We start from the raw sequence: 27,033 nt of genomic DNA, 5'->3' as shown, positions 1-27,033 counted from the left end.
AGCTGCTCGGTTTAACATCATGTCCGGCGAACTGGGCCATCTAGCCTGTGGTGTGCTAACTAATGCGCAGTATTGCATCTGTTTCATGTGCACAAACCAGCAGGATCATTATTTTATTGGCATTTTTCAATAATATCCACCACCTTGCTGCATTTCCGTTATTTGCTGCCAACTACATTTTGAAGCTGACATGTTAGACTACATTTCCCAGCGTCCCCCGCGACCGCGCCTCCTCCCTCCACTCCCTCCGCCTTCCCTCCCACTCAACTGGGCCGCGAGGAAGTCGCAAGATGGCTGATGTCGCTTGGAAGTAATGTTCCCCTCTGCAACATGAAGCCGTGAGTGTGGAAGAAAGCGAGGGAGGCACCATCGGGCTTTTATTTTTATTTTATTTTAGTTACTTTTCTTTTATTTCGTCAAACATCCATCTCATTCCGCGTCGTGTCCGCCCCGGACTTGTCTTCGGGAGTTGACGCGTCAAATCACGCCGGGGACCCTGCCAGCAGCTAACAGCTAGCCACATAGCTAGCAAACGTTAGTAACGTTACAGCTAGCCAGTCAGCCAGGCACATAGCTTGTTAGTTTGTTCTAATTAATATTCAGACACCTGCGAGCCAACAAGCTACCGATACAAATATGCTAAGATTTGCCTGAGGTAGTGCAGAATAAATGTCAAATATTTTCGTTGTCAGATAAAAAAAAAGAATAACCATTTTGCAAGCTGCTCGGTTTAACATCATGTCCGCGAACTGGCCATCTAGCCTGTGGTGTGCTAACTAATGCGCAGTATTGCATCTGTTTCATGTGCACAAACCAGCAGGATCATTATTTTATTGGCATTTTTCAATAATATCCACCACCTTGCTGCATTTCCGTTATTTGCTGCCAACTACATTTTTGAAGCTGGTTATGTTAAAGCCAAATTATGGGAGCAGGAAATGTGTTGAACTTTTTCTGGTTGTAGGTAGCTACACTGGCCTTGCTGGCATCTCACCAAAAATCCACAGGGATGGACACTAAACTGAGAACCCACGACCAAAACTGAGAAATTGGCATTTCGATATATCGGAATAAGTAACGACAAGTGACACGCGTGTACAGCGCTGTATGGTGACTAATTTCACTAGTCTGGGTGACAGATAAGTTGTTTTGCAGGGTTAACTAAACTACAGTTAGTCACTACATCGGAGACCAGTTAGCTTGCCTAAAGTGCATAGCTAGCTACGGTCTCGCCCCACATCACATTTCAAACACGGCGTACAGAACGTATTCAGAGCCTGCTCCCGGCCAGACACACCGGCTTAACAACACAGTCATGGGAGTGCAGGGTTTTCAAGAGTATTTAGAGAAGCGGTGTCCCGGGGCCGCAGTCCCGGTGGACCTCCTGAAGCTTGCCCGTACCGCGGCCCGCCAGCCCCCTCACCACCATCACCCACACCACCACCCACATCACCCAGGGCCCATGCCTCCCCCGCCCCCGCCTGCCAGGATCCTAATCGACGCTGACTCCGGCCTGCAGCGCCTCTACGGCGGCTACCAGACGGACTGGGTGTGCGGGGGCGAGTGGAACGCCATGCTGGGCTACCTGGCTGCCCTGTCGCAGGCCTGTCTGTACCAGGGTGGCCTGGAGCTCGTCGTGGTTTTCAATGGCACATTGGGGAAGGAGCGCTGGCCCGAGTGGGCGCGGCGAGCGCAGGGCCAGCGACAGACGGCGCAGCTGATAGTCAACCACGTCGGCAGCAAGGCCACCCCGCCTCCCCGGGCATGGTTCCTGCCCCCGGCCTGCCTCAGCCACTGCGTCCGCCTCGCCATGTTCCGCTTCCGAGTGCGGGTGAGCAATGTTTGATCATGGTTGTGTGCAGTTGTTTTGTGTTCATATGGCGTGCTGTTCATTTAACACTTGCCCTTTCTTGTTGCACGCCCATTTAGCAGCTTATATCATCCAGGGCCGTTTTAACTCCTTCCAGTTGGGTAACAAGTGCAACCACCAACCCTAACTAACCACTGAAATGAGTCAATCTGGATATGTGTTTTAATATTATACATAAATACATACAGACCCGATCTGTCAAACAGATCTGTCTTGCATTGGCTGTTTTTAGCCAGCAGAGCATATATTCTATCTGTGATCTGCCTGTAGCTGGGCTGCTCCTCTCATGGATGTATTTGTATTTGCTCTACTGGGAGGAGAAATGTATTCTATATATGATGCAGCGGCTACTGGCTAAACCAGTCCATGAATTAGAGCAACATGTGTTGTACAACATGACCTAGTCTAGCCTATATATTACATAACATGAACTCATTGAACCTTTCATACATTGTTGAACAACTGCTGAGTGGAGTATTTATAGGTTCCCATTGGTACATTTGTAATAACTTATTTTGTACATTTCAGTTTGTTGGTGATTGCGAATATTAAAATATAAATGTTTTATGTATCTGACCTATTAGCACAATAGTATTTGCTCTGATATGGAATATAGTAGGTGGGTGTACGATACCTGCCTTACTCTACTATTATGGGGCAAAGAATACCTTACATGTGTTTGAAAAAGGAAATTGGTTTCATAATGTTCCTCCAATGCATCAAAACCACGGATTGACTCTCATGGTTCCCTCCTGTCAACTTTACCTGGCTGTCTCTTTTTGCTTCCGATCTACTTTCCCATCTGCTTGCATGCTAGTGTTAAAAAAACACAATGCCATAGAGAGGATAGAGAATAGAACAAGCCCACCCACATTACAGTACAACGTATTCTGATGCTCCGTGTGTGTACAGCATCATTACTCACAGTTACAATGTGTACTTTTTTGTTTTTTTCCTCCCTGTATTCTGAGAAACAGTAGTATTTCTGCAGCTTCAAGTATCTCACCTCTGCTTGAATTACACTTTTACTAAAGCCATTGCTGTTCCTCTCCATCTAGCTTTGGTGCCCTACTCAACTTTACACGTGCCGCCTGTCCATTTGTAATCGTTGCATATATATTATTCTGGTTTGTTTACATTGATTATTAGTTGTATTATTATTGGTGAGTGGCAGACAAATGTTAATCAATTTGAGTCCTGAAACAGTTTGTTCATAATCAAGCCTTGCCATCACTGCCACATACTGCATTCATTTGAAGACACAGATTTGATCGCCAGCTCATTAAATAGATTTTTCAATGAAGTAACTTGAAGCTCTCCTGCTCCCTCTCTCTGGCATAACCAGGAACCTCACCCACCAATTGGGTTCAGCGTGAGTGGGCTGTGAATCAGTTAGGTTGCCCTAGGTCCAGGTATCTGCGTCACCCCCCAGTGATTCGGAACAGACTGGTGCAAGCTCAGATGTTCCCCAGATGTATTTTTGCGAGGCCTGTGGAGCTTTAGTATTTTGTTAGTATACAGAGTGGCAGCACCACTGACCGACTGTCTGTAACCTCTATCCTCCTCATACATTGAATATGTAGCGTTAAAGATGAATCGATTAGTTGTCAACTATTAAATTAATTGGCAACTATTTTGATAAGTAATTTTTAAGAAAGAAAACTAAAAAAAAACTCTTTCAGCTTGTTAAATGTATTTTCTAGATTCTTCTCTCCTCTGTGACAGTAAACTGAATATCTTTTGAGTTGTGGACAAAACGAGACATTTGAGGACGTCATCTTGGGCTTAGGGAAACACTGATTGAAATTTGTAACCGTTATCTGACATTTTATAGAACAAACAACTAATGGATTAATACATAAAACAATTGACAGATTAAAAGACTATGGAAGTAATCGTTAGTTGCAGCCCTAGTCGTTTGGTCTATAAAACATCAGAAAATAGTAAGAAAGACTCTTAAGGTGACTTCTTTATATTACTTGTTTTGTCTAACAGTCCAAAATGCAACGATGTTAGGTTCAGAGAAAAGCTGGAACTGGGTAAAGTTGGGGAAAACAAAAAAAACATTTAGAATTTGTTGCAGATTCATATTCTGTTGACAGATAAATCACACTTGAAATATGACAACTAAATCTAACACATGGCAAACCAGGTTAGCGGGATTTTACCCATTTCCCACTCCATTTAGAGTTTGTGTTTTTATGACACAGCAGGCTTGAGTTTGTCCCCTCCGCATCTACAGGTTGTACAGACTTTGGAGGACCACCACCAGGAAGTGCTGTCTCTCTACAGGGACTTTGGATTCGCTGGCCTCATTGCTCAGGATTCTGAGTTCGCCCTCTGCAACGTACCCGCCTACTTCTCGTCGCATGCGCTCAAACTGAGCTGGAACGGCAAGAACCTGACCACGCATCAGTACCTGCTGTCTGAGGCTGCCAGGCAGCTCGGGCTGAAGACACAGCACCTGCCCTGCTTTGCTGCTCTGCTGGGTTAGGAGCCGCACACTCTCTCACGTGCACTTACAAATACACACAAGCAAACATGTATCCAAAATTTCTTTCCCTGAAACGCACACCCCTACTTGCAAGTTGTATTTTCGGCACCCCTCTGTGTCTGTCGTCCTCGTTCATTGACGCAGCGAGCATTTGAAAGAGTTTCTGTCTCGCAGGAAATCATATTCTGCCTGATGAGGACCTGGCTGCCTTCCACTGGAGTCTGCTGGGACCAGAACACCCACTAGCTTCTCTTAAGGTGCCATATTATTTCTAAATCCAAAGTCCTCTGCAAACCACAGCTTAGGCTGCAAGAATAGTAGCTCTAACAATCATGTAATACTAATGTATTAGTCAAATAGTGACTTGAGCCTTGATTTACCTGAAATATAAACAGAACCAGACCTTAACTTGGGACTTTTATTTCAATTCAGTATTTTCCATGTTTTATAAGTATATTATCATTTTTAGAGAAGAGTGTTTTCTGATCTCCCATTTTAATTTGCTGGTCTTTCACAATACAGTCCTTTGAGTGGATTAGGGACATCAATAGAAGGCTTTAATTTTGAAAAATGCAGGAAATGTTGACTTTTATTAATGACATCTTAAAATCATTACATTGATGGACATGATTGGAATGAATGACTAAGTGATTGGAAGAAAATGTATTTCATTTATCAGGAGAGAAAAAAGGACTAGACATCGCACACCATAATAAAATAGTTATAGATATTTTTGTCATCTTTGAACATCTTATTATTAATTACCTACACTTCATCCGCAAACATGAAACTTACTGTATGTAAAGTATATAAACGTTGCGTCTAACGTCTATTTTCTATTGTTAGACTGTTGAATGTGTGGTCTAGACCAATTTTTATGCACCCTACCGCACGGTTTTACTTCTTATCATGTGTATGCGGCTTTATGTGTGAAATCAAAGGACTGCGCAAAGAGAACTCCACTTCGCTGCTTTCCTCTGCATTCCTCGCCTCCACGTTATGTTATTTTCTTGTATCCCGACACCTTGTTGTGTGTTATTGCTTAGCAATGACACCAGTCTTATGTCAATTCTGCAATTTAAAAGAACATGCCAGTAACGTACAAAGCGAAATGACATTGGCAGTGCTAATCTCCATGAATATTAAAATGTTGAGCTGCAATCCGTTCCTATAACATACACAGATTATGGATAATGGTCTACAAAAACTGAGTCAATTTGGTCTTTTCAGATGAATAGATGAATAAAATGGTTTAACTCAATGAGCCAGAATCAGATGCACCTTATTTAGCTTGAAATGCTGGCATCTTCTGAATATTATCTCCTAATTTTTGACGTGGCTCTGAGAGAATATGTGGTTTAAGGTTTTCACAACACCAGAATTTTGAACTTGGATCCAATAACATTTGAAAAGATGTTTGCGTAACCATAGGCACTAGAGCCAACCAGTACATAAGATCGCCCTAATGCCTTTTCAAAACCTGATAACTTCCGGTCCAGCCTTTTTAACTGTGGTCTAATAAGTAGTAATACATTTTTTTTTTACTTTTTGTTAAATAAAAATTATAAATACCCCACAGTTAAATATCTTGATGTGGCTCTCTCACAGTGTTACTCCCCACCCAACCAGGTGTGTGTGTGGATTACAACCGTTTGTACTGTTGCGGTTTCAGGTGCGAGCCCACCAGTTGGTGCTGCCGCCCTGCGAGGTGGTGATCAAGGCCGTCTCGGAGTACGTGTCCTCCATCAAAGACCTGGGGAACCTCGACGCCATCGCCAGAGATGTCTTCAAACAGTCACAGGTGGGTCAAGTGTGCGCTGCACCTTTGTCTCTCATAATTACACAGTCGGTTTTTATTGGGTTTCATTTGAGTGGATTGAAATGGGTTTTCCATGTTCCATCGCTGACCGGACGGTTTCTGATGGTTAAATAGGTCATCGCTGTTGACACAAGACCCTGAGTCAGCATATGCACTTCCTCACATATCAGTGTTCAACCCTAGAATTGCACCACACTTTATATAAGTCTACAGTATGTGCTATATAGGATTGTCTAGTTTTGAATTCACCAGAAGAAGCTTGTTGACAGTGTTTATTTCAAATAAAAGACATTTATTAAAGTGTGAATTTGCTCTCCAGCTTTATTTGTGATTGAGCAAAGTAGGGTTGGAGTTCAGCAGCATTTTATTAAATCCACATCTTTATGCCTATCAAAACTATATTTATGGTTGAGCGAAAATGAATAGACAACCATTTTGAAAAGTGAATCTTTTATTAACGGAGTAAAAAATGCAAAAATGTAATCTACCGTGTTGCACATATGTTAAAAACTGGGTGTACTGGCCCCAGCATGTTCTCAAAGGACCATAAAGCTTTGTGATCCAGCAGTTTTACAGTGACTTGATGTGTGGTAGATAAATGTTTAGTCAAAGGACTTGAAGCTCACCTTTTTATCATGAGAATGTTGCCTCTAGTATTGTCTTTAGGGATGTAACGGTATGAAAATTTTACCTCACAGTTATAGTGACCAAAATTATCGGTATTATCGCAGTATTTTTAAAAGTGTGTTCAATATGTTCGGAAAGCACCGATAGGCCTACACAAGCTGAAATATTTTCAAAAAGTGTAACAGTGTTTATTATATTACAAAAATATAGGCAATAGGCTTGTAAAAACTATTGAAAACTACTGAAACACAGGCCCGCTGTAGGGTGTCCGGTAAGAACTTGAACCCGAGATGTCGGACTTTGAGATCCAGGAAGATTTATTTACAACTCGAACATGAAGTTAAGTATGAAGTTGTATTTGACGTTACATTATATTAGCAAATAAGTAATTATAATTAAGAAATCATTTACCAACAACTAAATGTTATAGCCACAAGCATATAACAAGAAACAATACTAAGAATGACATTCATTTCTCTGTAATAATTAACATAAATGTAACATATTGCTCGGTAACACAAACTGAGAATAAGCCATGTCTATTACAGCACACATATCCATAACGGAGCAAACGGTGTAATACACCTTTTTAATAGCTAAGCACGTGGCTCCACGTTTAACTTTCTTTTACTGTCTATGCTGTTTACTGGCGATCGCACCTTGCTAGCAAGCGCAACCTGAATATCAACACGTGGCTGCACTAGTAATATAAAAAAATATATAAATAAAAAAACTTAAAACTTAATCCACATCGTAGCAGAACACTTATTGCAATATGAAAGTAGCTTTAACGTTTACACAGATAACGAGGCAGTAAAACCCATGACAGTTTAGCAAGCTACAGAATAGTTTAAACTTACGTTCTGGGCTACAAACTTCACTTCCACAAGTCCGAAAACGGGAAAGGAATGATGAAGAAAAGTCAGTTCCCAGCAGCTGTTCTGTCCCCTTCTCCTGTCTGAGCGCAAGTGATTGGCAGGAGATCAAAGCGATGACTCTCGTCAGTGATTGGTCAATCATCTCAGGAGAGAGAGCCTTTTTTACAAGGCTGATAAATGTCCTGAGCGCCGTCATCTCCTCCTCACGCCATGATTCCAACGTCAAGAAACGCACTGTAGGCTACGCATTGCGCCTGCGCGGCAACTTCAGGAGCCCAGGATTAAACTGGGAACACGCGGTTTCCACACCGTGGTAATCCACCGAGATAATGATATTTAAATGAAAACGGTAATTGTTTTCTTCAACATTTTTACCGTGGTTTACCGTTACACCGGTAATCGTGTTTTTCTTCTTCTCCATTATGGGAAGTATGTCTGCACTTTGAATGATTTGAGGCACGCTGCCATATTAACTGTGTCCAGTAAACGACTGATTCTGAATTACAGCAGCACGTCCTTATATTCCATTATCAGTTGCAGGCGCCAGTTGTAGACAGATTTGTTAGACTTGGACCTTAAAGGATAAGTCTGGTGACACTCTATAAATAACAAGTATTATCTGTGATCCACAGTCTGAGCTACCTTCTTCTTCAGTGCCATAGAGCTCCGTTGTTGTCCGTAAACTATTAAAACACATTAATGATTAACACTGTTGCTCTGGGTGACGTGTTCCTTCATTATCATGAGCACACACCCTGCTGTTGATTTTGACTCAATCCCGCACACGCCACAGAAGGATTCTGCTTAGACGTACTCACCAGAGCACCACCAAATGTGTATTCATCCCCCACTGAAAATAGTCCTCAGCAAAAAGTCCCCAGTAAATACACCATTTACTCCTTTATCAGTAACTTTTTTCGAAAAACCACAGTGCCCAGCTGTCTTAGGAAATTGTTTAGCCTAAAAAAATCGTAATAAATGTATGTATTTGATACGTTTCAAAAAAAGATTTTAGGTTGCCATTGGGTTTGTGGATGAGAGCCAGACCAACACATTGTTAGTTTAGGGACTTACTTCTTAGGATTAGTTGACTATAAGAAAAAGAGATACTTCTACCCAGCCGCGCTGATCCTGTAGTTATTAATGCCACCTGTGTTCACTTTCATATTAAAGCTGAGTCGCTTCATACTCGTGTTAAACGCCAGGTCAGTTTGGAAAACGCATGTTAACAAATAAACACCAACAACCCAACATTTCCACTTCCATTACCAGTTTCCTCCAGGCCCCCCTGTGTTGGTCTGAATGGGGAATAACCCAGCAACAGATGTGCGCATGCAACATTTTCGCGGTCACCACCCCAGCACGTAATGCCGTCAACATAACGCGTTGTTTCCTTCCTCTCCAGTCTCGTATGGAGGACAAGGTGGAGCGATTCAAGAAAGCTGTGGAGTACTTCTCCGCCGCCTCCAAACCTCGCTCGCCCAACATGGGGCCCTCCTCTTTTATCTGTGAGTAGTAAACAAGTTTAGACAACAGAACCAATAGTCTACTCCATGCCATTATGTAATCATGTTTGGCTTACAAATAAATGTGTTGATTAGAAGAAAATGTTCATTTACATCCTTGTTTTTTTTTTTCTTCTGCTCAGTACCTGGGTTTGGATTTGGGGGACCACCTGGTCACATGGGACCTATACAGCCTGGAAAGAATCAGGTAGATTCCTTAGCTTGGTTATCCTTTTGTCCTCTTTGATGCGTGTGCAATTTGTTCTCCGCTCTCTACATGAATCTACATGTAGCAGAGTGGATTAAGTTTGTTGCTCTTTGAAATCCCTTTGTGGCATGTGCTCATTCAGAGGAAAAAAATGGCTGAGGGAGAAGGGGGGGAGCTTCACATCCCAAATCTCCCCCCCCCCCACCTCCCCCAAACCATCCTTGATTTGATGCTTCTGGTTTGATCTGAAATAAAATGGGACAGAATCGGTTCACGTCCCTGAAACGACATCTCCCTCTCCCTCCCTCCCCTCTGCTCCTTCTTTTTCTTCAATCCATTTTTCCTTTCTCCTGTTCCTCCCTCCTCCTCCTCTGTCCAATCACAGTTTCCTCCTCCCCAGGTTCCAGGGTTAAAGCCACCCTATCAGAATGCTCCATACGGACCCGGCTCCAACCCTCTGTTCCCGAACGCGCCGCCACCGTCCCAAGACTGCAACGATTCGCTGACGAGCAAGATGGGCTTCTCCGATTGGTCGGCTCCATATGATTCCACTCAGGGGGGAAATCGATTACCCAATCATCACGCCGCCACTCAGTCTGTTCCCTCTCCATCTCCTTCATCGTCATCAGACGGAGATGAACCTAACGACAGCAACGCAAAGTAAGACCCAAAGTCGCGTTTCACTGTTAGGGTTTCAGCTCTCTAATTATATAAGAGAAACAAGGATTTGGGCATTTTAGGTGGAGCAAAACACATTTTGACTAATCACAAGGAGAGAGGAAAAAAAATACATAAAAAAATGCATGAAGTAGAAATAAATATGCCAGTGTGTGACAACAAGTTCACTTAAAAAAAACTTGAAAGACATTGCATACATTTAATTTTGTGAGGAAGAAATTGTTGACAGGTGGTGTTTCCCTTTCACACATTTAGCACACAACAGGAGATTGTCCGTGTCGTACCCGTTCTCACTGACTGGAAATACTACTGTCCGTTTGGTTTAGGCAATGGAATTAGGGTTGCAGTGCATGTGTGAAATGGGCACGTTCTTCCAAAAAAAATAGTTTAAAATTCTGAATGGGGAAGCCTTGGACTTGTTGTATGTTAAGTTACTGCTAATTTCCTTGAGCTGCACTAGTAACCTTCTCTGCGGAAACTCAAATATTGTATAAACACAATGCACCGTGATGAATGCCAGGCTGGGATGATTAAACGTGACCATGAAGCCTCTCTCTCAGCCATTTGACAGACAAGCCCTCTCGGTGGGAGGATCCTGCTGGAAGGGGGGGCTCGGCCTCCGGAGATGGTTCCCAAGGCAACGGGAGCGTGTCACACATTCCGTCACTGCTGTCTATGGCGACGCGGAGTCACATGGACATAACCACACCCCCTCTGCCTCAGGTGTGTGTCCATGAGAGATAAAAAAAAAATATTATAATAATAATTTCAAACCAAATAACACAGTTATAGGTTGTATTGAAAAGTTGCATTTTGTCACCATGTTCCTGTTCTCTCCTCCCCCCCCCCCTCCACCCCTCCATTTCAGGTCAGTGCTGAGGTTCTTCGTGTAGCCGAGCACAGACATCGAAGAGGACTGATGTACCCCCAGATTTACCACATATTGACCAAGGTTAACAGTTTTCCACACTTTTGGATGTCATTCATGTTTTATTTGTGTTTGCATTTGTCTCTGCAAGTAGGCTTGCACGATATTGACAAAATGTGATTATTGCGATATCAATATTAATTTCAATATTTTTAAAGCTATGTAAAAAATTACAAAAGTAAGGTCCAACATGAATAAATAAATAAGCACCATGTCTACAGAACAGGACTTGTTCTACTGGTTGGACAGTATAAAATATATAAAGGGAACAGGACACAACTTTTCTTTCGCTTCTCTGATTCGTTCCGTTTTGATGTCTCTATCGGTTTCTTCACGTACACTGTCACACACGTGGTACGCTCTGTAGGGTTTGTCATGTAGTGGACCCGTGCGCTGACGTGTACTAACAAGTGGCACAGTAACTGGCAAATGAAATGATGATCATTACAGCGTTTCAAGCGGGCTCTAAATCGAACACAACTAAGCCACACAGACGCAGCACTCCACAATAGAAACAAAATATTGCATACTTATCGCGACACTTTCGATATAATGTGCAACGTGATATTGCGATAACGATATTGAGTTGATATATCATGCACCCCTATCTGCAAGTGTGTATTCTGTCATTGCAAGGCCCCCCAAGTAGGGTTGGGCATCGAGAACCGATTCCTACTTGGAATCGTTTAAAAAATGACGATTCTTTATTGGAATCGTTTGGAATCGTTTGCAGGATTTGGTTTCAGATCTGATCATGGGTTCCAAATTTAACATGCGCAAGTTTTGGTTTCCGTAGCAGCCAGGTGCTTGTTGTGTTGCAGCCGTGGAGCACAGTAAGCGTTGCTCTAGTGTGGCTTTATTTTACGTTGAAAAAGCCCCGTCTGCATTGAATCAAAATAAAACTTTCCTCTTATTTGTGAAATAAGCATGTGACCCGTTTCAACTCCACCACTCAAAGAATCGGAATTGAGAATCGATAAGAACCGGAATCGAAAGGAAGAATTGGAATCAGAATCGTTAATATCCAAACGATGCCCAACCCTACCCCCAAGTCATCTTGTCTAGTTAACAAGGGTTATAAAAATGCCGATGGAGGCAGTAATGTATCAACCTCAGCAGAGCCTCCCTGTAATCTCTCTGTCCTTACTTGTCCCTCTACGCACCACGCCCCTCAGGGAGAGATGAAGATGCCAGTGTGTATAGAGGATGAGTGTAACTCTGAGCTGCCTCCTGCCTCTCTGCTGTTCCGCGCTGGCAGACAGTATGCCTACGGCGTCCTCTTCAGTCTGGCTGAGACACACCGCCGCCTGGAGAGGCTCGCTCTCCGCAAGAGGGCTCCCCTGGAAGGTAGGTCCTGGGACAGAGTGGAGTCTATGGAGGACAGATTTATTCTTAGATTTTTTTTTTCTGGGAACCCAGCCAGAGATTAAAGCTTTCCACAGATCTACAAAGTAAAGATAACTGTAACTATATAGATTTCTTTTTTTGTCCCTGGCCTGACCAATAAGGAATTATTGATCTCATTAATTTGCTCACTGATATATCTAAATGTAATGGAGCCATCCTTATTGGTTACACTGAAAATATCTGCTGGTAGAAAGTTCTCTGTAGTCTGTTCTCTACTATTGGAATTAAACCTTTACTTTCACATTGATAGACACAATGGCCTATATTTCAATGACACACTGAACCCTTACCTTACCTCTCACTATTGGTGGCTTTAGAGGAGTGTGTTAGCTACATGATTAGAATAATATAGCAACGTTAATGTAACAGCCTGCTCCAAAGCCCGGCACTGAAACACCTGTATCGTTGTCTCTAAAGAATCGAGTGTACCAACATCACATCAGATTGTTATTTTTGTATTTATTTATTTTTTCCTCAAACCCTGTACAGTACATGTTAAACACACTTCTCTTGCCTCTGTTTTAACAGTTCCTCCAGTGATCGTCAAAGAGTGGAGCAGCGGTAAAGCCAAGTCGGCCCTGACTCCGGAGCTGGTCCCGGCCCTGTGTTTCAGGGAGTGGACCTGCCCCAACCTGCGGCGGCTGTGGTTGGGACGTGCCAGCGAGGACCGCTCCAGGAGAACCAGGGCCTTCCTGGCCTGCCTACGCTCTGACTGCCCAGCCCTCCTCAACCCAGCACAGGTCCCTCAGCATCTGCTGCTCATGTGCTGTGTGCTCAGGTATGACACCAATGCTAGTTGTATTTTAGTTTTGTGTGTGTGTGTGTGTGTGTGTGTGTGTGTGTGTGTGTGTGTGTGTGTGTGTGTGTGTGTGTGTGTGTGTGTGTGTGTGTGTGTGTGTGTGTGTGTGTGTGTGTGTGTGTGTGTGTGTGTGTGTGTGTGTTGTCCTAAATAAAGTGAGCTTTGCACGAACACCTCAGTAAGAGAGTCAAACACCTTGTGTGTGTCTTTGAACATTTGTGCGCCGTTCTTTTCACCGTGCACTACAGATGAAATGATTTATTTAATTGGTCTAATAAACAGGGATTTGACGGGCAACTATTTTAATAATTGCTTAAGTCGCTTTTGAAGCAAAAATACCGAACATTAGTTTGTTTCAACTTTTCAAATTTATTTTTAATTTGCTGCTTTTTATATAATAGAAAATTGAATATTTGGGACAAAACAAGACATTGGACACATCATCTGGGGATCATGTGCTCTGGTAAACAGCGATCAACATTTTTCTTTATTTTCTGACATTTTATAGACAAATAGATACAAATAAATAAAAATGTCTACTACTAAATTAATTCTCTTAAGGCTACACATTTTCTCTGTGTATTTCACTTCAAAATACACATTGTGTGTACAATCGGCTATGTTGAGCTCTGTGTTGGTTTTTTAGTAGGAAGTCATTCTGTGATTTTCAAACTTCAGTGGGTACGTCACTTAGTGACTTCAATATTTTGCTCAGTAATACTCTTGGTTCCAGTAGCACTGTGTTGCCCCTGTGTACTGTGACAACATTTCGATGTTGCTTAGTGGAGGTTTAAAGCTGCTGGATGCATTTTCTCTTACAAAGATCGGTCTGTTTTGTAGAGCCGCAGAAAATCTGCGTTTATTTCAAATAATCGATTAATTATTTAAGCCACGTAACATTCCCACAAGACTGGGTCAGGCTTTGTTTCAACTGCTCCGCGTGCTAAGCTCGTCTAATTGACCAACCGAGTCAGAAAAATAGTTTTCAATCATCAGCCTCAATCATTTCAGAGTCGTAGATATTGGGGAATTTCCGAGCTTCCACTTGGCTGAAAGAACTGCAGGAGGTGTCGACAAACCAATGGCAAAATGGCCACAAAGCCTCCGCCTCTGGCAGTAACATCCAAATAAAATCCATTATTGAAACTAATGCAATCATTCAGCTAATTTAAAAGGAGCTAAAAACTGCAAATATGGATAATTTAAGATATTCAAATGATGTGACTGCAAGACTAGAAGATAACCACTTTGAAGTAATAAGTGAATACTCCCAAGTCTACCGTTCTCCCATCCTGCAGACAGTTTGCCTTAGTCCTAGTACTGTAGATAAAGCACAGCTGTTACTAATAACATTAACGCTGGGCTCTGTTCTGTTCAGTGAGCCCGCGTGCACAATACCAGGACCCTGAAACAGAAGCCGCTCAATTGCATTAAGCCATCCCCAATTGTATTGTTTACACATCTCTTACTGTGACATGTCAAAACATCTTTTGATACAAACTAAATACTGCAGTTTTACTGCAGAACAGTGTGTCTCCTACCTGCTAAACTGTTCTGGTTTCTTCTTATCATGACGAGTAATGCGGACATATTTAATATTGCGCGAATCATCACAGCATTTTTTTTAAAATTATTATTATTATTATTATTATTATTATGATGGGGCAGCTGTGGCTAGGAGGTAGTAGTCTTCCGCTAATCGGAGGGTTGGTGGTTTAATCCCAGGCCCCTGCAATCTACACGTCATAGTGTGCGGTCTACAAGTCAAAAGTGTCCTTCGGAAAATTGCATCCGAATTGCTCTGCCATCTGTGTATGAATGGGTTGTGAATGGGTGAATGCTGGCTTGCATTTTTAAAGCGCTTTAATTAATATGTGAGAATATGGACTGTAGTATTGAAAATCACATCCGGTCATCGGGCACAATTCTCATTCCTATATATGAAAGCCTTGTTATGTTTTTACTGTGTGTGCAGTGCATCTGTAAGTGCTAATGCTGTCCCTAAACTGTAAACATCAGTAGACTGTAGCTCTGTGTTATCTGCTGTGTAAAGCCGGCTTTGTTTTCCTTCTCTCTCAGGTATATGATGCAGTGGCCTGGAGGAAGGATCCTCCAGAGACACGAGCTAGATGCCTTTCTGGCTCAGGCCGTTTCCAGCCAACTCTACGAACCCGACCAGCTACAGGAGCTCAAGGTGAGACACCCCGGTCCTTAGGCCGTCATTGTTGGAGTAATTATTAGTCAGGGTTTTTCCACAGAAGACTAGATATTTCTGCACACAATTCTTGTTTTTCCGTGCTCTTGATTAGGTCCCATTGGGCAGCGCACTTTTGAGTGGCACAACCTTTTGACGTACAAGAGTAATAACACCAAACCTGTTTGGTTCGGTTCAAACAAACCGTGTTGCTTCTGCCTGTTTTGGTCAGTTTGTGGGCGCTGATTTGAAAGCTGTCAGTCGGACTCTGTTGTGGACCAAATAACCAGACTGAGACCGCAGGAAGGAGGGTTCAGTTTGTGGCCTGAAAAGAAATGGACCAACAACAAGATTTTTATCATAGTAAATGTGGGACTTTGGCATGATTTCAAAAGATAAACTACTTATTAAATCCATCTTTTGGTTGTGAACTTTCAAGGAAGTTACCTTTCATAATAAGTGATGTATGTATATACCCTGATCCGAGTCCAAATGCATCAAACTGTGGTACGGCTGCTGAAATGTACAAAACCTATTGCGGTCTTTTTCTCTTTTAAAGACTAATTTAAGTGATTTTGGTGTTAGAAGCTACATACAACCTCTCATGGGTCTAAGACCTCATAATTCTCAACTCCTCTGCCTACAGTTTAAAAATATTTATATACGGTTTGCTGTTAGGTGGAGAAGGTGGATGCCCGTGGCGTGCAGCTGGCTTCTCTCTTCATGGCGGGTGTCGACACAGCGCTGTTCATCAATGATGTGTGTGGCCAACCGTTGCCGTGGGAACACTGCTGCCCCTGGGGCTTCTTTGACGGCAAACTGTTTCAGAGCAAACTGGCCCGGGCTGCTCGCGACCGGGCCGCCCTGCTGGACATGTGTGAAGGGCAGGTATGTATGTGCATGTATACAATCCTGTGGCAGAAATCGACCGAGGGTATGATGGATGTCTTTTTTTTTCCTTTTTTTTAAGTAAGTATGAAATTTAGTTCAAAAAGCATTTTAGTGCCTTGTTTAAAGGGCCCATAGACAGTAGTTACTAAATAAGATTGTTGTCAGTAAGTGGAGTACTCCTGATCAAGTTCTTTTGGTCCCGATCGCAGTCCTTTTTAATATTTGGTTTCCAGTCCGATCCAATACTTACTTACTCAACATTTAGGTAAATATATTAATCTGTAATAACATCTATAGCCAGTCCTTCCAGAAAAATGTGGAGTTTTTTTTGTGATTGTTGCGGGCAAAAATCCTTGACTATGCAGCACGTTTTCTTAAAAAATGTGATAGAATATGCGGGATATTTATGCAATTATATGCGATGAAATTGCGGGAACTTGCAAAAACTGCAATCAAGTGATATTATTTATATGCTATGAATAAAAGCTTAACTGGGAGAATGCAACTCCTGGAACTGACGTGACACGATCTGCTACAGAGACCATATTGCGGAGTGATCGGCCCTGATACCGGTCCTTAGAACTCACAAGACAAATTTCTACTGCAGTCACAGTGTTGTGTCTGCTCTGCAGGAGGAGCTGGTGTCCAAGGTGGAGAAGATGCGTCAAGCAATCCTCGAGGGCATCAACCTGTCCCGCCCTCCTCCCCCTCCCCCTCCTCTTCCACCTCCCGCCTTCCTCCCCCCAGCCATGGTGCCCCCTTTCTACCCCATGCCTCCCCTCTACCCACCCCGCCCCATGGACATGCCTCATCATCATCATCACCCGCATCACCCGCATCACCCTGCCCAGCACAGACCCAGAGCCTTCCCAGGTACAGACCTCTTGGTTTCTCCACACAGACCTTTTTGTCGTTGACATCAGCTTTGCTTTTGTCCTAGTTCCATACTACACGCCAGTTCTAAACAGCTTTTGAGTATGTTGTGTGTTTACGCTGGAAAAGTGAGAAAATAAAGAACCCTCAAAAGGCAACGCAATGTATAAAAGGAAATGGAGGAGCTGTCGACAGTTGGAAATACTTAAAACTAATTGTGGATGGTTATGGAACTCTGCTGCCGGAACACCCCAGAAGACAAAAAGTAACCATTCAATTTGTGGAAAAAACATTTTGCGGTCTCTGTTAAGTTTGATTGGCAATGCCATTTTTAAAGTCACAGTTTTGGTTGCCTTTGCAGAGGAAGGCTAGACAAGTTTATTTATATTGCACCTTTCAAAAACGAGGAAATTCAGTGTGCTTAACATAAGGCATAAAAGGCTATAGGACCAACACAATGCAATAAAAAGAGACACAAATAGTTTTTTTATATATATATACACACACACACACACACACACACACACACACACACACACACACACACACACACACACTACAGCGCCGCTACAGTGCAGTCCAAGATATGAATAAATGGTCCCAAATTGAATAAAAGGCAGTGTCAAACAGAAAAGTCTTTTACTTGATTTAAACAGAGTTGATGCAGACCTCAGGTTGTTCTTTTATGTGGTGCATAAAAACTGAATGCTGTGGCACGTGCATTGCATACCTTCCTGTTAAAGGTGCAGTCTGCGATTCTAATCCAATATACTCCTTTTTCAAATTCAGCATCTATCTTCTCACGGTCCGCTAGCTCTGTAAATGGGAAACAAACAAAGTGGCTCGGACCGAGACACACGACAGTATTCCGCTCGTGCCCAGGACAGGGAAAAGGCCATTGATGTAAGAGAGAGGTGGTGGGAGTGAGAAGGATGGTTTAAAAAAAAAAGAGCACTGACTGAAAGGGTATATTTGTTTGGGTGTTGTCAGACTCCACCTTTTAATATAAAGCAGTAAAATATCCAGAATTCTTGTATACTAACTGCAAAAAAACATACATCCGTATGCATACTGTATACAGTAGGTAGTATGGAATTGGAACACAGCTATAGTTTGTTATTTGAGGCTCTACAACAGAAAAAGTCTCAGTAGTCACTCACTTTCCTTCTTTCTTCAGGACTTCAGTCCATCCCCCCTCAGGGAGGGAAACTGGAGATAGCTGGCATGGTCGTTGGCCAGTGGGCTGGGAACAAACCAGTCCGTGGGAGAGGGGGGTTCAACATGCATGTGGTGTCCGTGGGAGCAGGCAGAGGGTGAGTAAGATGGTGACCTTTTAATCAATACAGCGAACGACTGAGAATGAAGGTATTATAGAGCATTGGCTTTACTCCTCCAACTACTCTGTGTAGAATCTGAAAACGCTGGTGGGATCGAGCCCTAAAGCAGACTACTGATACTCGTTGTGTTCCACATTTTGATCCGAGCGCCTTTCTGTTTCTCCATCGCAGGAGGGGTAAAGAGATTCCAGCTAAAGTAAGGGCGGTGAAAAAGGCACCCACCAACAGAACACAGGTATGGCACGGGCAGACTTTCACACAAAGCTCTTGAATCTCGTACGTTTTCCCACAATGATGAGTAATAGCAGCTGTAAATTCCCTCTTCGTCACGTTCCTACTTGACATCGTGGCGCCTGCTATTCTGTTAAAGTTCTGTCCGACTGTCCCCCCTCCAGACTTCGCCGCCCCCCCCATCCAGCAGTCCCCCAAAGCCCTCAGAGGAGGCGGCCTGCACGCCAGAGGTTGCGACTCAGCAGCTGAACGGTAGCTCAGCTGCCTCAGCCATTGGCCAGCCCTTGGAGCTGGCCCCCCTGGCCCAGCCAATCCCGTGTGCCTTAGCCAGCAGAGACAACCAATCCGAGGGGGTGGAAGTGGAGGCCCCCTGTTGCCTTGACGACTGCCCGTCAGACGGAGCGCTACAGAAGGAGGAGTGATGGCACCCTTCCCAGGGTGCACTGCTCTGAGAGGGTTCTCTGTGTTTGACTGCCTTTCCCTGTTTTTTGTAGCCCTGCCTGCTAGCTGTGCACATTACCACCTGGAGCAGGAGGTCCTCCCTGCTGCTCCACGTGGTAGGCTAAAGCAGTTAGCTAGTTACTTCCTTTTTAGTTTTCTCATGTGGTTTTACATTGTTTTATGAAGAGAGTTTTTCCTCCATGAGTCTGTAAGCGCCCCACCCCTCAAAAATCCCAAATGCCTCCCTCCCGCACTCAAGAGTATAAAATAAGCTTGAAGCCCCACCCCTATTACGACCCACCACCTAAACGATAACTTATTTTAAACTTTTATTATATTATTATTATTTTTTTTTTTGCAATGGTCCCGTTGTTGGAATCTCTGCACACAGCTGTTAAGCGCGTGGTTTCGGTGACCGATTGGATGTGGTTTTCCATGGTTGCATCATCTAGGCCTGGTCGCCATGGTCGGTAGTTGTGTGTTTGTTGCCATAGCCGTCTCGTGTGAGGTTTTTGTCTTGCATTAATTCAGAGTTTGACTCTGGATATGTGAGTAAGATTTTAACAAAGTGATTTACCATTCTTTTGTGCAGTGACCTCCCACCCCCACCCACCCCACCCACCCGACCCACCCGTAGTACTGCTAAAAACACAATGTTGGTATACTTACTAGCAACATTGATTGATTGGTAATTTATCACAGGAGCACTTCTGCACCATCATGGTATTAGCGTGCTATCTTACTTTGACCCATGTAGCAAAGCCTAGTGCTTAGCTGTGCTAAGAGACCCCATGATTTTATGCACCTTAAGCCCTAAAGTATGCAAGATATTACTCTGCTCCTCCAAAAAAAAGTGCATTATTATATTATATCCCCCCTCCCCCCTTACCCCTTTCTCCCAAAGCTTTGATTGTATTACCCTAACAAAAGCACTTCATGTTGTACTTAAATATAATGGATTGGAGCGAGCCCCTATACAGGTGAATTGACAGTTTAAGAGGGGTGTCCCCTGCGCCTAAATAAATCATGACATGTAGAACTGCGTTTAAAGGTAGAGATCTATTTGAGAGACGTCAGAATGTTAACAGAGTGGTTTCAGACAAAGAAGCACTTTGTTTTAAAAAAAGAAAAAAAAAGAAAAGTTAAACCACACTGGACAGTCTTCTACCAGGTGACAAAGAAACGAAAAACTCTGGGCCACCTTCTGGAGTTAAGGCCAAAAAGAAAAGAATATATGCTGCCCAGCGAAAGATGGAAATGAGTTGTGAGGATTTGGGGTAACTGCTGCCAGGCAGAGTTCCCTTCAGACTGGCCTCACACATTCAGTCATGAACTTTGCAGTGAAGCTGAAAGGACTCCTGATTCTCCACGTCAAGGATTCCTGGGAATCTTTTCAGATTTCTAAAGTTATTTCCAAAGTCTATTTAAAAAACAAAAAAGAGAGAGGAAAAATAAAAGGCTAGCCTAATGAGGCAGCCAGTGATATAAAAAGGGGTGTGGCAACAAAAAGGCCTCAAAGACACCCCCACCACCCCACCCCCTGGTGGTGATTTGAGCAACGGTTGTCATTTTGATAGCACACCACCATGAGTTGTTGCCCCCAGCAGAGCTCTGGTGTGTCACTTTAGACCAGCAGGAAGCACTTCCCTGCCCTAAAGCCCCTCGGCCCCCGAACACGGCAGAGGCTTTCGGGTCGGATCACATGTAACACGACAGGAGAGAGGGAGGCCTCATGGCGTACCGGAGTGAGCCGCTCACAATCTGAGACTTCTAAGATACTGAATTGTTTTATTAGAGCACTTATGTTTGTAGAGAATGAGATGTGTGTGTCCCCCCCTCCCCCTCCCCCTTCCCCATAGTAGGTTTCATCTGACTACGGAAATGCAACTTAACCAATAGCTGGTAGCACAACTGCAAACGTAAAAGCAGTAGACCTGACATGCTGCCTGAGAGATGCTGGCCGTGAACATGGTAATCTCCTATAAACTTACTAAGAGAGGTTGAAATGAGCTCACTATGTTTTAAAAAAGGCAAGTCAACAAGAAGCACCTTATTTTCTTAACATGTTGACTGACGCTCTATCGTGTGCCACAAAATTCACATAGCAAAAAAGCTCTCATGAGATGCCGTTTTGAAGGAAAAAACTATGACTATATATATATATATATATATATATATATATATATATATAAATAAAAGTGTTAATGTAGTCGCGTCAGACATCCCCTCAGTTATGAACTCAACCATGACCGTTGACCCAGCCGTGAGTGTAGGCCTACACTCGTCGTCAAAAGGGGCTGGGCCACGCCGCCGTCTCCTACACCTACACCAAATGAATTCAGAGGTTCTGACTTTAGCCGTTACTGGTAGGGATTAAGCACACCCGAGTGCCGTAGGTGTTCGTAGGTTAAGAGTAGGCAACTGCGTCGGGCTTAACACAGGACTGTAACACATGGACACCGAGACTAGGCTAGAGAATATAGCTCCACTGGCCGAAATACTAAGTCTAGAATTACTAGGAGTCATATACTTAACTGCTTTCAACTTTTGACATTAGTACAAAATTACGTGTATCGCAACAGTACATTGTTAGAAGATTGCTTTTCTGCGGCGAGCCAGAGTGCGATCTGGTATACGATGCCCTCTCTTGATTCGCTCGCCAAACAGTTACAAACACACACATATATACATACAAACAAAACAAACACACACACACACACACACACACACACACACACACATGACAAACAGGTATTCAGTTGCATTTGTTACCAGCAGCATTCTCTCTCTGCTTTTGTGCTGAAGTGATTTTGTGCAGTTTCAGTTCACAGTGGAGTGGTCGTCAGTTCATCGGAGATCGTTTTGGTAACACATTCACTGACTCTTAAAAAGTCCAACACTTTGAAGTTTGCATGGACGGCACAGAAACGACCATCTATATACACACACACAAACACACACACATTAGCACATGACATACACAGATACATAGATGTTAAACCCTGAGTTACACAGTAGCTAGTATGGAGAAAAAAAAAAAAAAAAAAAGTCAACACAATACATGATGTAGTGTCCCTCTCTCGTCCTTGTCTGTTTTAGTTCGATAGATATTTGATCAGTGATTTTTATGCTTGTTATCCTAACCCCCTCCCCCCCTGCTATGACACTTTTTCTCGCCCCCTCCCTCCAAAATGTTCATTCACTTCTTCTCTTTGCCCCCTTAATCTTCCTCATAGAGTGCGCACACACACATACACACACACACACACCCATGCCCACTGATTCCCATTCAAAGCAGTCACACAAACCACACACCTATTTTACACACAGTTTAACCCTCCCTTCACTTCCTGTATTTCAGTTCTGTCTTTCACTCTTATCACCCACCCCCCCTCCTTTTTAGCCCTTTAGGACCGTTTCTATTGGCCGTTTTTCTCTTTGGGCTGCCCCGCCCCTTAATCAACCCAACTAACAGTAAAGATTATATTAACGTTGATAATCAGTTTCTGTATGTATTTAGCCAGAGTCTGGAAAAAAAAAACAGGAAAAAAAAAAATCAAAACGGTTTTATTCAATTGTGCAAATGTGTTTTTTCTTACTATTTTTAATGTTATTACATCTTCTAATCTAATCCTTCTACCATTGCTTCAGTTAGTACTGAAATACGCTTAGCCAACCTAGAGATTTGAACTGTAATGATTGCGATTTTCCTTACTTGTATTTTATATGGCATCTTTAGACCACCGTTTATTATGTACGTAAGTAAATATTGCCCCCCTTTTTTTTTTTCTCTTCTCGAAAATTGTCGTCTGCACTATGTTATGATTCTCATAATATCCCTGATAACAATTTCGTGGTCGACTCATTATTAATCTAAGCTGAACTTGCGCCCTTGCACAAAGCAGCGAAACATCTCTTGTAAACACCTGAGAACCAAAGTACACCTAGCATCCCCATATATCCCCTATAAAGCCCCCCTCCCCCACCCCCAATAGTTCCCCGACATCGACGGTTTGCCCCCCGAGTAACAAGTTTTCTGATGAGTATGATTATATATATATAATGACATTACAGCACGTGTGATTTATCTGACAAAGTCTGTGAGGTAACGGTGTTTTTATTAACACCGGTTGATGTAGAGACGCAGACAGACAGGGAGAGGAAGGAAGGAAGTGTGTTTTGTGTGGACAGTGAGCGAGCGAGTAGGCAGGTTTTGTTTAGGCATTGTGGGTGAATCCAACGCTCCCGTCGCTCGCTCGCGTTACTACTTCTGTGACTGAATTTGGGCCGTGTGAGCCACTGCACACGCTCAGATCAACGCTAATACGCAGGAAGGAACGAAACCTAGCGAATATGCTTTCAGTCATGCTGGGGTTTTTTTTTTGGCGCCCTCTTTTTGCATTTTCCTTACACGTTATCGTTGCGCTCTCTCAAAACTTGCCTTTTAACTTCCCAGACTCAGACTGATGGAGCAACTTTTCGCTGTACTGAGTCTCTCCATGTGTGGGCATGGAGGCTGCTAAAAGTGGCTGAATTCTCCTCAAAACACAAATCTGAGATTAGTTTGCCTTCCAATGGATGTCGTAGAGCTTGCAAGAAATGATTCACCAGTATGGAGATGAAATTTGAAAAAAAGACTTGAGAGCTCAAACAATTTGTCGATAAATAGATTAGAAATGAATTGATAAATCTGCAACCACAGGGCTCTTTTTAGGGGGAAATGGCAAACATACTCCACTTCCAGCTTTTCAGTTAGTTGCATTTCATTTAGAGCTGCAACGATTTGTCAAATAGTCGATCGACGGAAAAGATCCCACCAACAATTTGAAGAAAAAAAGTTATCCAAAAATGTTGCTGCCTCCACACGCGTCAACAGATCCATTTCTAAATGGTCTCCAGTTTCTTGTCTCGTCTAAATCTCAGCTGAAGTGTTGCGAGGAAAATTCACCTTCCCTGTGACTGACTGAGTGATCAGAGTTGTCCAGCGGATAAAAGCTTCCTGCCTCACTGCCTACGCAAACGGGAGCGCCACTGAAGAGCTCGACAATGTTAAAAGAGAACCAAAAGTCCCAGAATAGAAATGTACTATATAGTATTGTAGAAGTCAAACAGTATTATTGTCTGTCATACAGAATGTGGAAAGGAGTCATCAGTCGCATGGTACCTGTTCTGATCGATTTGCAGGATTCTCACAGCATTTTGTCCGGTTTGAATAAAGGTCCCTATTTTGTCTGTCTCTCTCTACACTGCCACTCCCCCCCCCCAAACAGCCCCCCTTACGCTCCAGTATAATCCCCCCACCCCTCCCCTCCCCTCCGATGGCTGGGTCCCAGTAACAGGTTCAAGTTGATCATTTTGAGCTATTTCTTGTCCTGTTGATCGAATTGTGCCGTCAGCCACAAGTGTACCGATGCATGTACTTCAGTACCCAGGGCCACCCTAAACTACCTGTGCAGCAAAAAAAAGGGTTAAAATGTATCAATAATATTGTTATAGAAATATTATCATTATTGCTGTTATAATTATGGTTGGTATAATTTGTCATCATTGTTAGCATTATGGAAGCACCGGACTGTTTGTGGAAAGACGAGAAAAATGAAAGCTTTTTTTTTTATTGTCTGGCTGTTGGTGGTCTGATCTCACAGAGGGAGGGGAGGAATGGTTCAGAAAGAGACAGATGGCAGTCATGTTTGTACTGGTTGGGAAATGACTTACAGTGCTGAAATAAAATTTATTCTTTTAGTAAAAAAAGTACATCTTGTTTCCAGTGTCTTGATTTGTATTTGTTTTTTAGCTTTGATGTTGAAAGCTTGAAGACGGATTGCATCAAGAAATTGTAAAGTGACTAAAACTTCACACAAATGTAGTGGAGTACAATATACAATATGGAGTACAATATTTAGCTCTGAGATGTAGTGCAGTAGTATAAAGTTGCATAAAATGGCTCAAATTTGTATTTGGGAAAATTGACTTAGTTACATTCCACTCTGATGTATTAAGAAGTAAAAGAAAGAACAATACTTAATTTTAAGTAAATGTCCCCACCTGTATTCAAATGATTTGCTCTGTGTGGCTGGAGGTCAGCGTGCACTTATAAGTCTCGTTCTGTGCGGGCTCCACATATGCGTGAATCTCGCGTTATTTAGGCACACCAGCAACAACCACATACCCCCGCTTGACTGGTAGTTAAAGATGGCTGGTGGATGGACTTATATGTCAATGGCTTATACGCGGAGCCACTTGGGCTTATTGAAGGCTTGACGTAAACTTCGCTGCTGCTTTGCTTTGGCTCCCAAACAGACGACGAGTTTTAGGGAGTAGTACGCCGTCACAAACGCTGAATTAATGTGAAGTGTTTTAAATGGTTCACAGTTTTAGAAGCATTTGATGCCAAATGGCGACATCTGCTGGCCGAACTGGCTGTGGTGCATTTGTATGGGTGGCTCTGAGTCCACGATAAAACAGTTACAAGTGGTTTAACTGCTTTTATTGTGGTTATTTTGTTCAATAAAGCTCGGGTTTTTTAAACAGCTCTGATACTGCGGCAAATTTTACAAACAACAAAGCAGGTTGGACATGGAGGAGTAGTAAAATACAAAAATAAAATAAATTAAAGGTAGGCTACATAAACTAATAAAACAATATAATAATTAGATATGATTAGATATGGTCTTCCATTTAAATGAAATCTTACTACAGTCAAGCTCTTATATATTAATATACAATCACCTCTTAGCAGTTCGTTTGCAGATTTTCATTTCATACATTTCAGGGATTTCACAATATTAAGCGCGAGCACGGCGCGCGACACCTCTCTGGTACGAGCGTGACGTAGCGAGGCCTCGAGTCGTTTGGGGGCGGTCACGTGACTTTTGGCGTGGTGAAGCGAGGCATCGAAACATCTCGCAGCGGTACATCTGCTACGAAAGGTCGATACCGTGAACGGGTAACGTCCGCTTCGAGGGTAACATCACTAACCGTTACAGACGACCCCCCCCCCCCCGGACAGCCGCGGGCCTGTGAGGACGTGCGGGGCCATTTGCGGATTCGGCAGCAGGCAGACTGAGAGGTCGAGAACCGCCAATTCCAGCTAGCTGTCAGCTAGCTTGTTACTACCACTGTTAGCTGGCTGGCTAGCTGTCTTCCAAGGCTGGTGCTGCATTTAAAAGCTAAAGCAATTACCGTACAACACGCTAGTTTTCGTTCTTTCTATTTTAATAAATGTCGTCGTAATGCCAACAAAAGCCTATTAGCGTCGCGGCTAATGGAGCTTGGAGGGCTGAGGTGATACCCAGGTTAGCCTGTTAGCCTCACCTGATACAAGCTACCAGCAGAATATGTTAGCGGTCGCTCATTTATTGCTGTTTCATATGCGTTGGTGGTGAGGCCAGTTCGTCACGTCCTGCTCCTTTTTTCTTTTTTTTATAGCATGTTTTGTTTCGTTTTGTTCCCCAGGTACTTTTCTGGCAATGGAGGCTCCCCCCTCCCCTCCCCTCAAGGACAGGACGCCTCTTGAGAAGTAGGCTACATCTTTTTCGGAGGATTGGTCACCTCTTCTGTTCTCTCACATCTCATTCTTTCACTCGTGTGTCCTTGTCAGATGTTTCTTAGCTGTTTGAAATGCATTGCTGCCGCTGGTCCTGCTCCTTTTTTATTGCATGTTTTATTCGATCCCTTTTAGGTTCTCCTCTGGCAGTGGAGACCACCGTTGTCAAATGGGAAATGTTGAACTGTCGTACAAGAGACTAAAAATGATCGTAATGTTAAACGCGAGGCATGACCAAAAGAACGAATACGCGTAAATGTATCATTTTTACGAAACACGTATTTGACACGCCTACAAATCTTTTTCA

At 43.1% G+C, this 27,033-nt stretch overlaps 1 protein-coding gene across 2 annotated transcripts; it reads left to right on the top strand.

Annotated features, from left to right (window-relative positions):
* The first annotated feature begins 247 nt into the window (after positions 1-247).
* fam120c (family with sequence similarity 120C) lies at positions 248-20,306 on the top strand. 2 transcript variants are annotated; one of them, XM_039799771.1, is made up of 17 exons: positions 248-1,831; positions 4,113-4,359; positions 4,539-4,621; positions 6,037-6,165; positions 9,094-9,196; positions 9,337-9,401; positions 9,802-10,061; positions 10,640-10,802; positions 10,948-11,031; positions 12,183-12,354; positions 12,943-13,192; positions 15,293-15,407; positions 16,086-16,295; positions 16,931-17,171; positions 18,349-18,484; positions 18,680-18,743; positions 18,904-20,306. In XM_039799771.1, the coding sequence occupies exons 1-17, from the start codon at positions 1,316-1,318 to the stop codon at positions 19,159-19,161; spliced, it is 3,096 nt and encodes a 1,031-aa protein (XP_039655705.1). In that variant the 5' UTR covers positions 248-1,315; the 3' UTR covers positions 19,162-20,306. The 2 variants fall into 2 exon arrangements, with proteins under 2 accessions (XP_039655705.1, XP_039655704.1); XM_039799770.1 differs by having other exon boundaries at positions 9,787-10,061.
* Positions 20,307-27,033: the final 6,727 nt, after the last annotated feature.

Source organism: Perca fluviatilis, chromosome 5 (assembly GCF_010015445.1).
Source record: "Perca fluviatilis chromosome 5, GENO_Pfluv_1.0, whole genome shotgun sequence".
In the NCBI taxonomy this organism is placed as follows: domain Eukaryota; kingdom Metazoa; phylum Chordata; class Actinopteri; order Perciformes; family Percidae; genus Perca; species Perca fluviatilis.
Note: the sequence above shows the minus strand (reverse complement) of the source record. Positions and strands in the feature narration are given on the sequence as shown.

Coding starts and splice junctions, on each gene's coding strand:
- fam120c (XM_039799770.1), top strand. CDS start 1,316: ATGGGAGTGCAGGGTTTTCAAGAGTATTTAGAGAAGCGGTGTCCCGGG. Junction 4,360..4,538: donor CTGCTTTGCTGCTCTGCTGG/GTTAGGAGCCGC, acceptor TCTGTCTCGCAG/GAAATCATATTCTGCCTGAT. Junction 10,803..10,947: donor CCACACCCCCTCTGCCTCAG/GTGTGTGTCCAT, acceptor CCTCCATTTCAG/GTCAGTGCTGAGGTTCTTCG.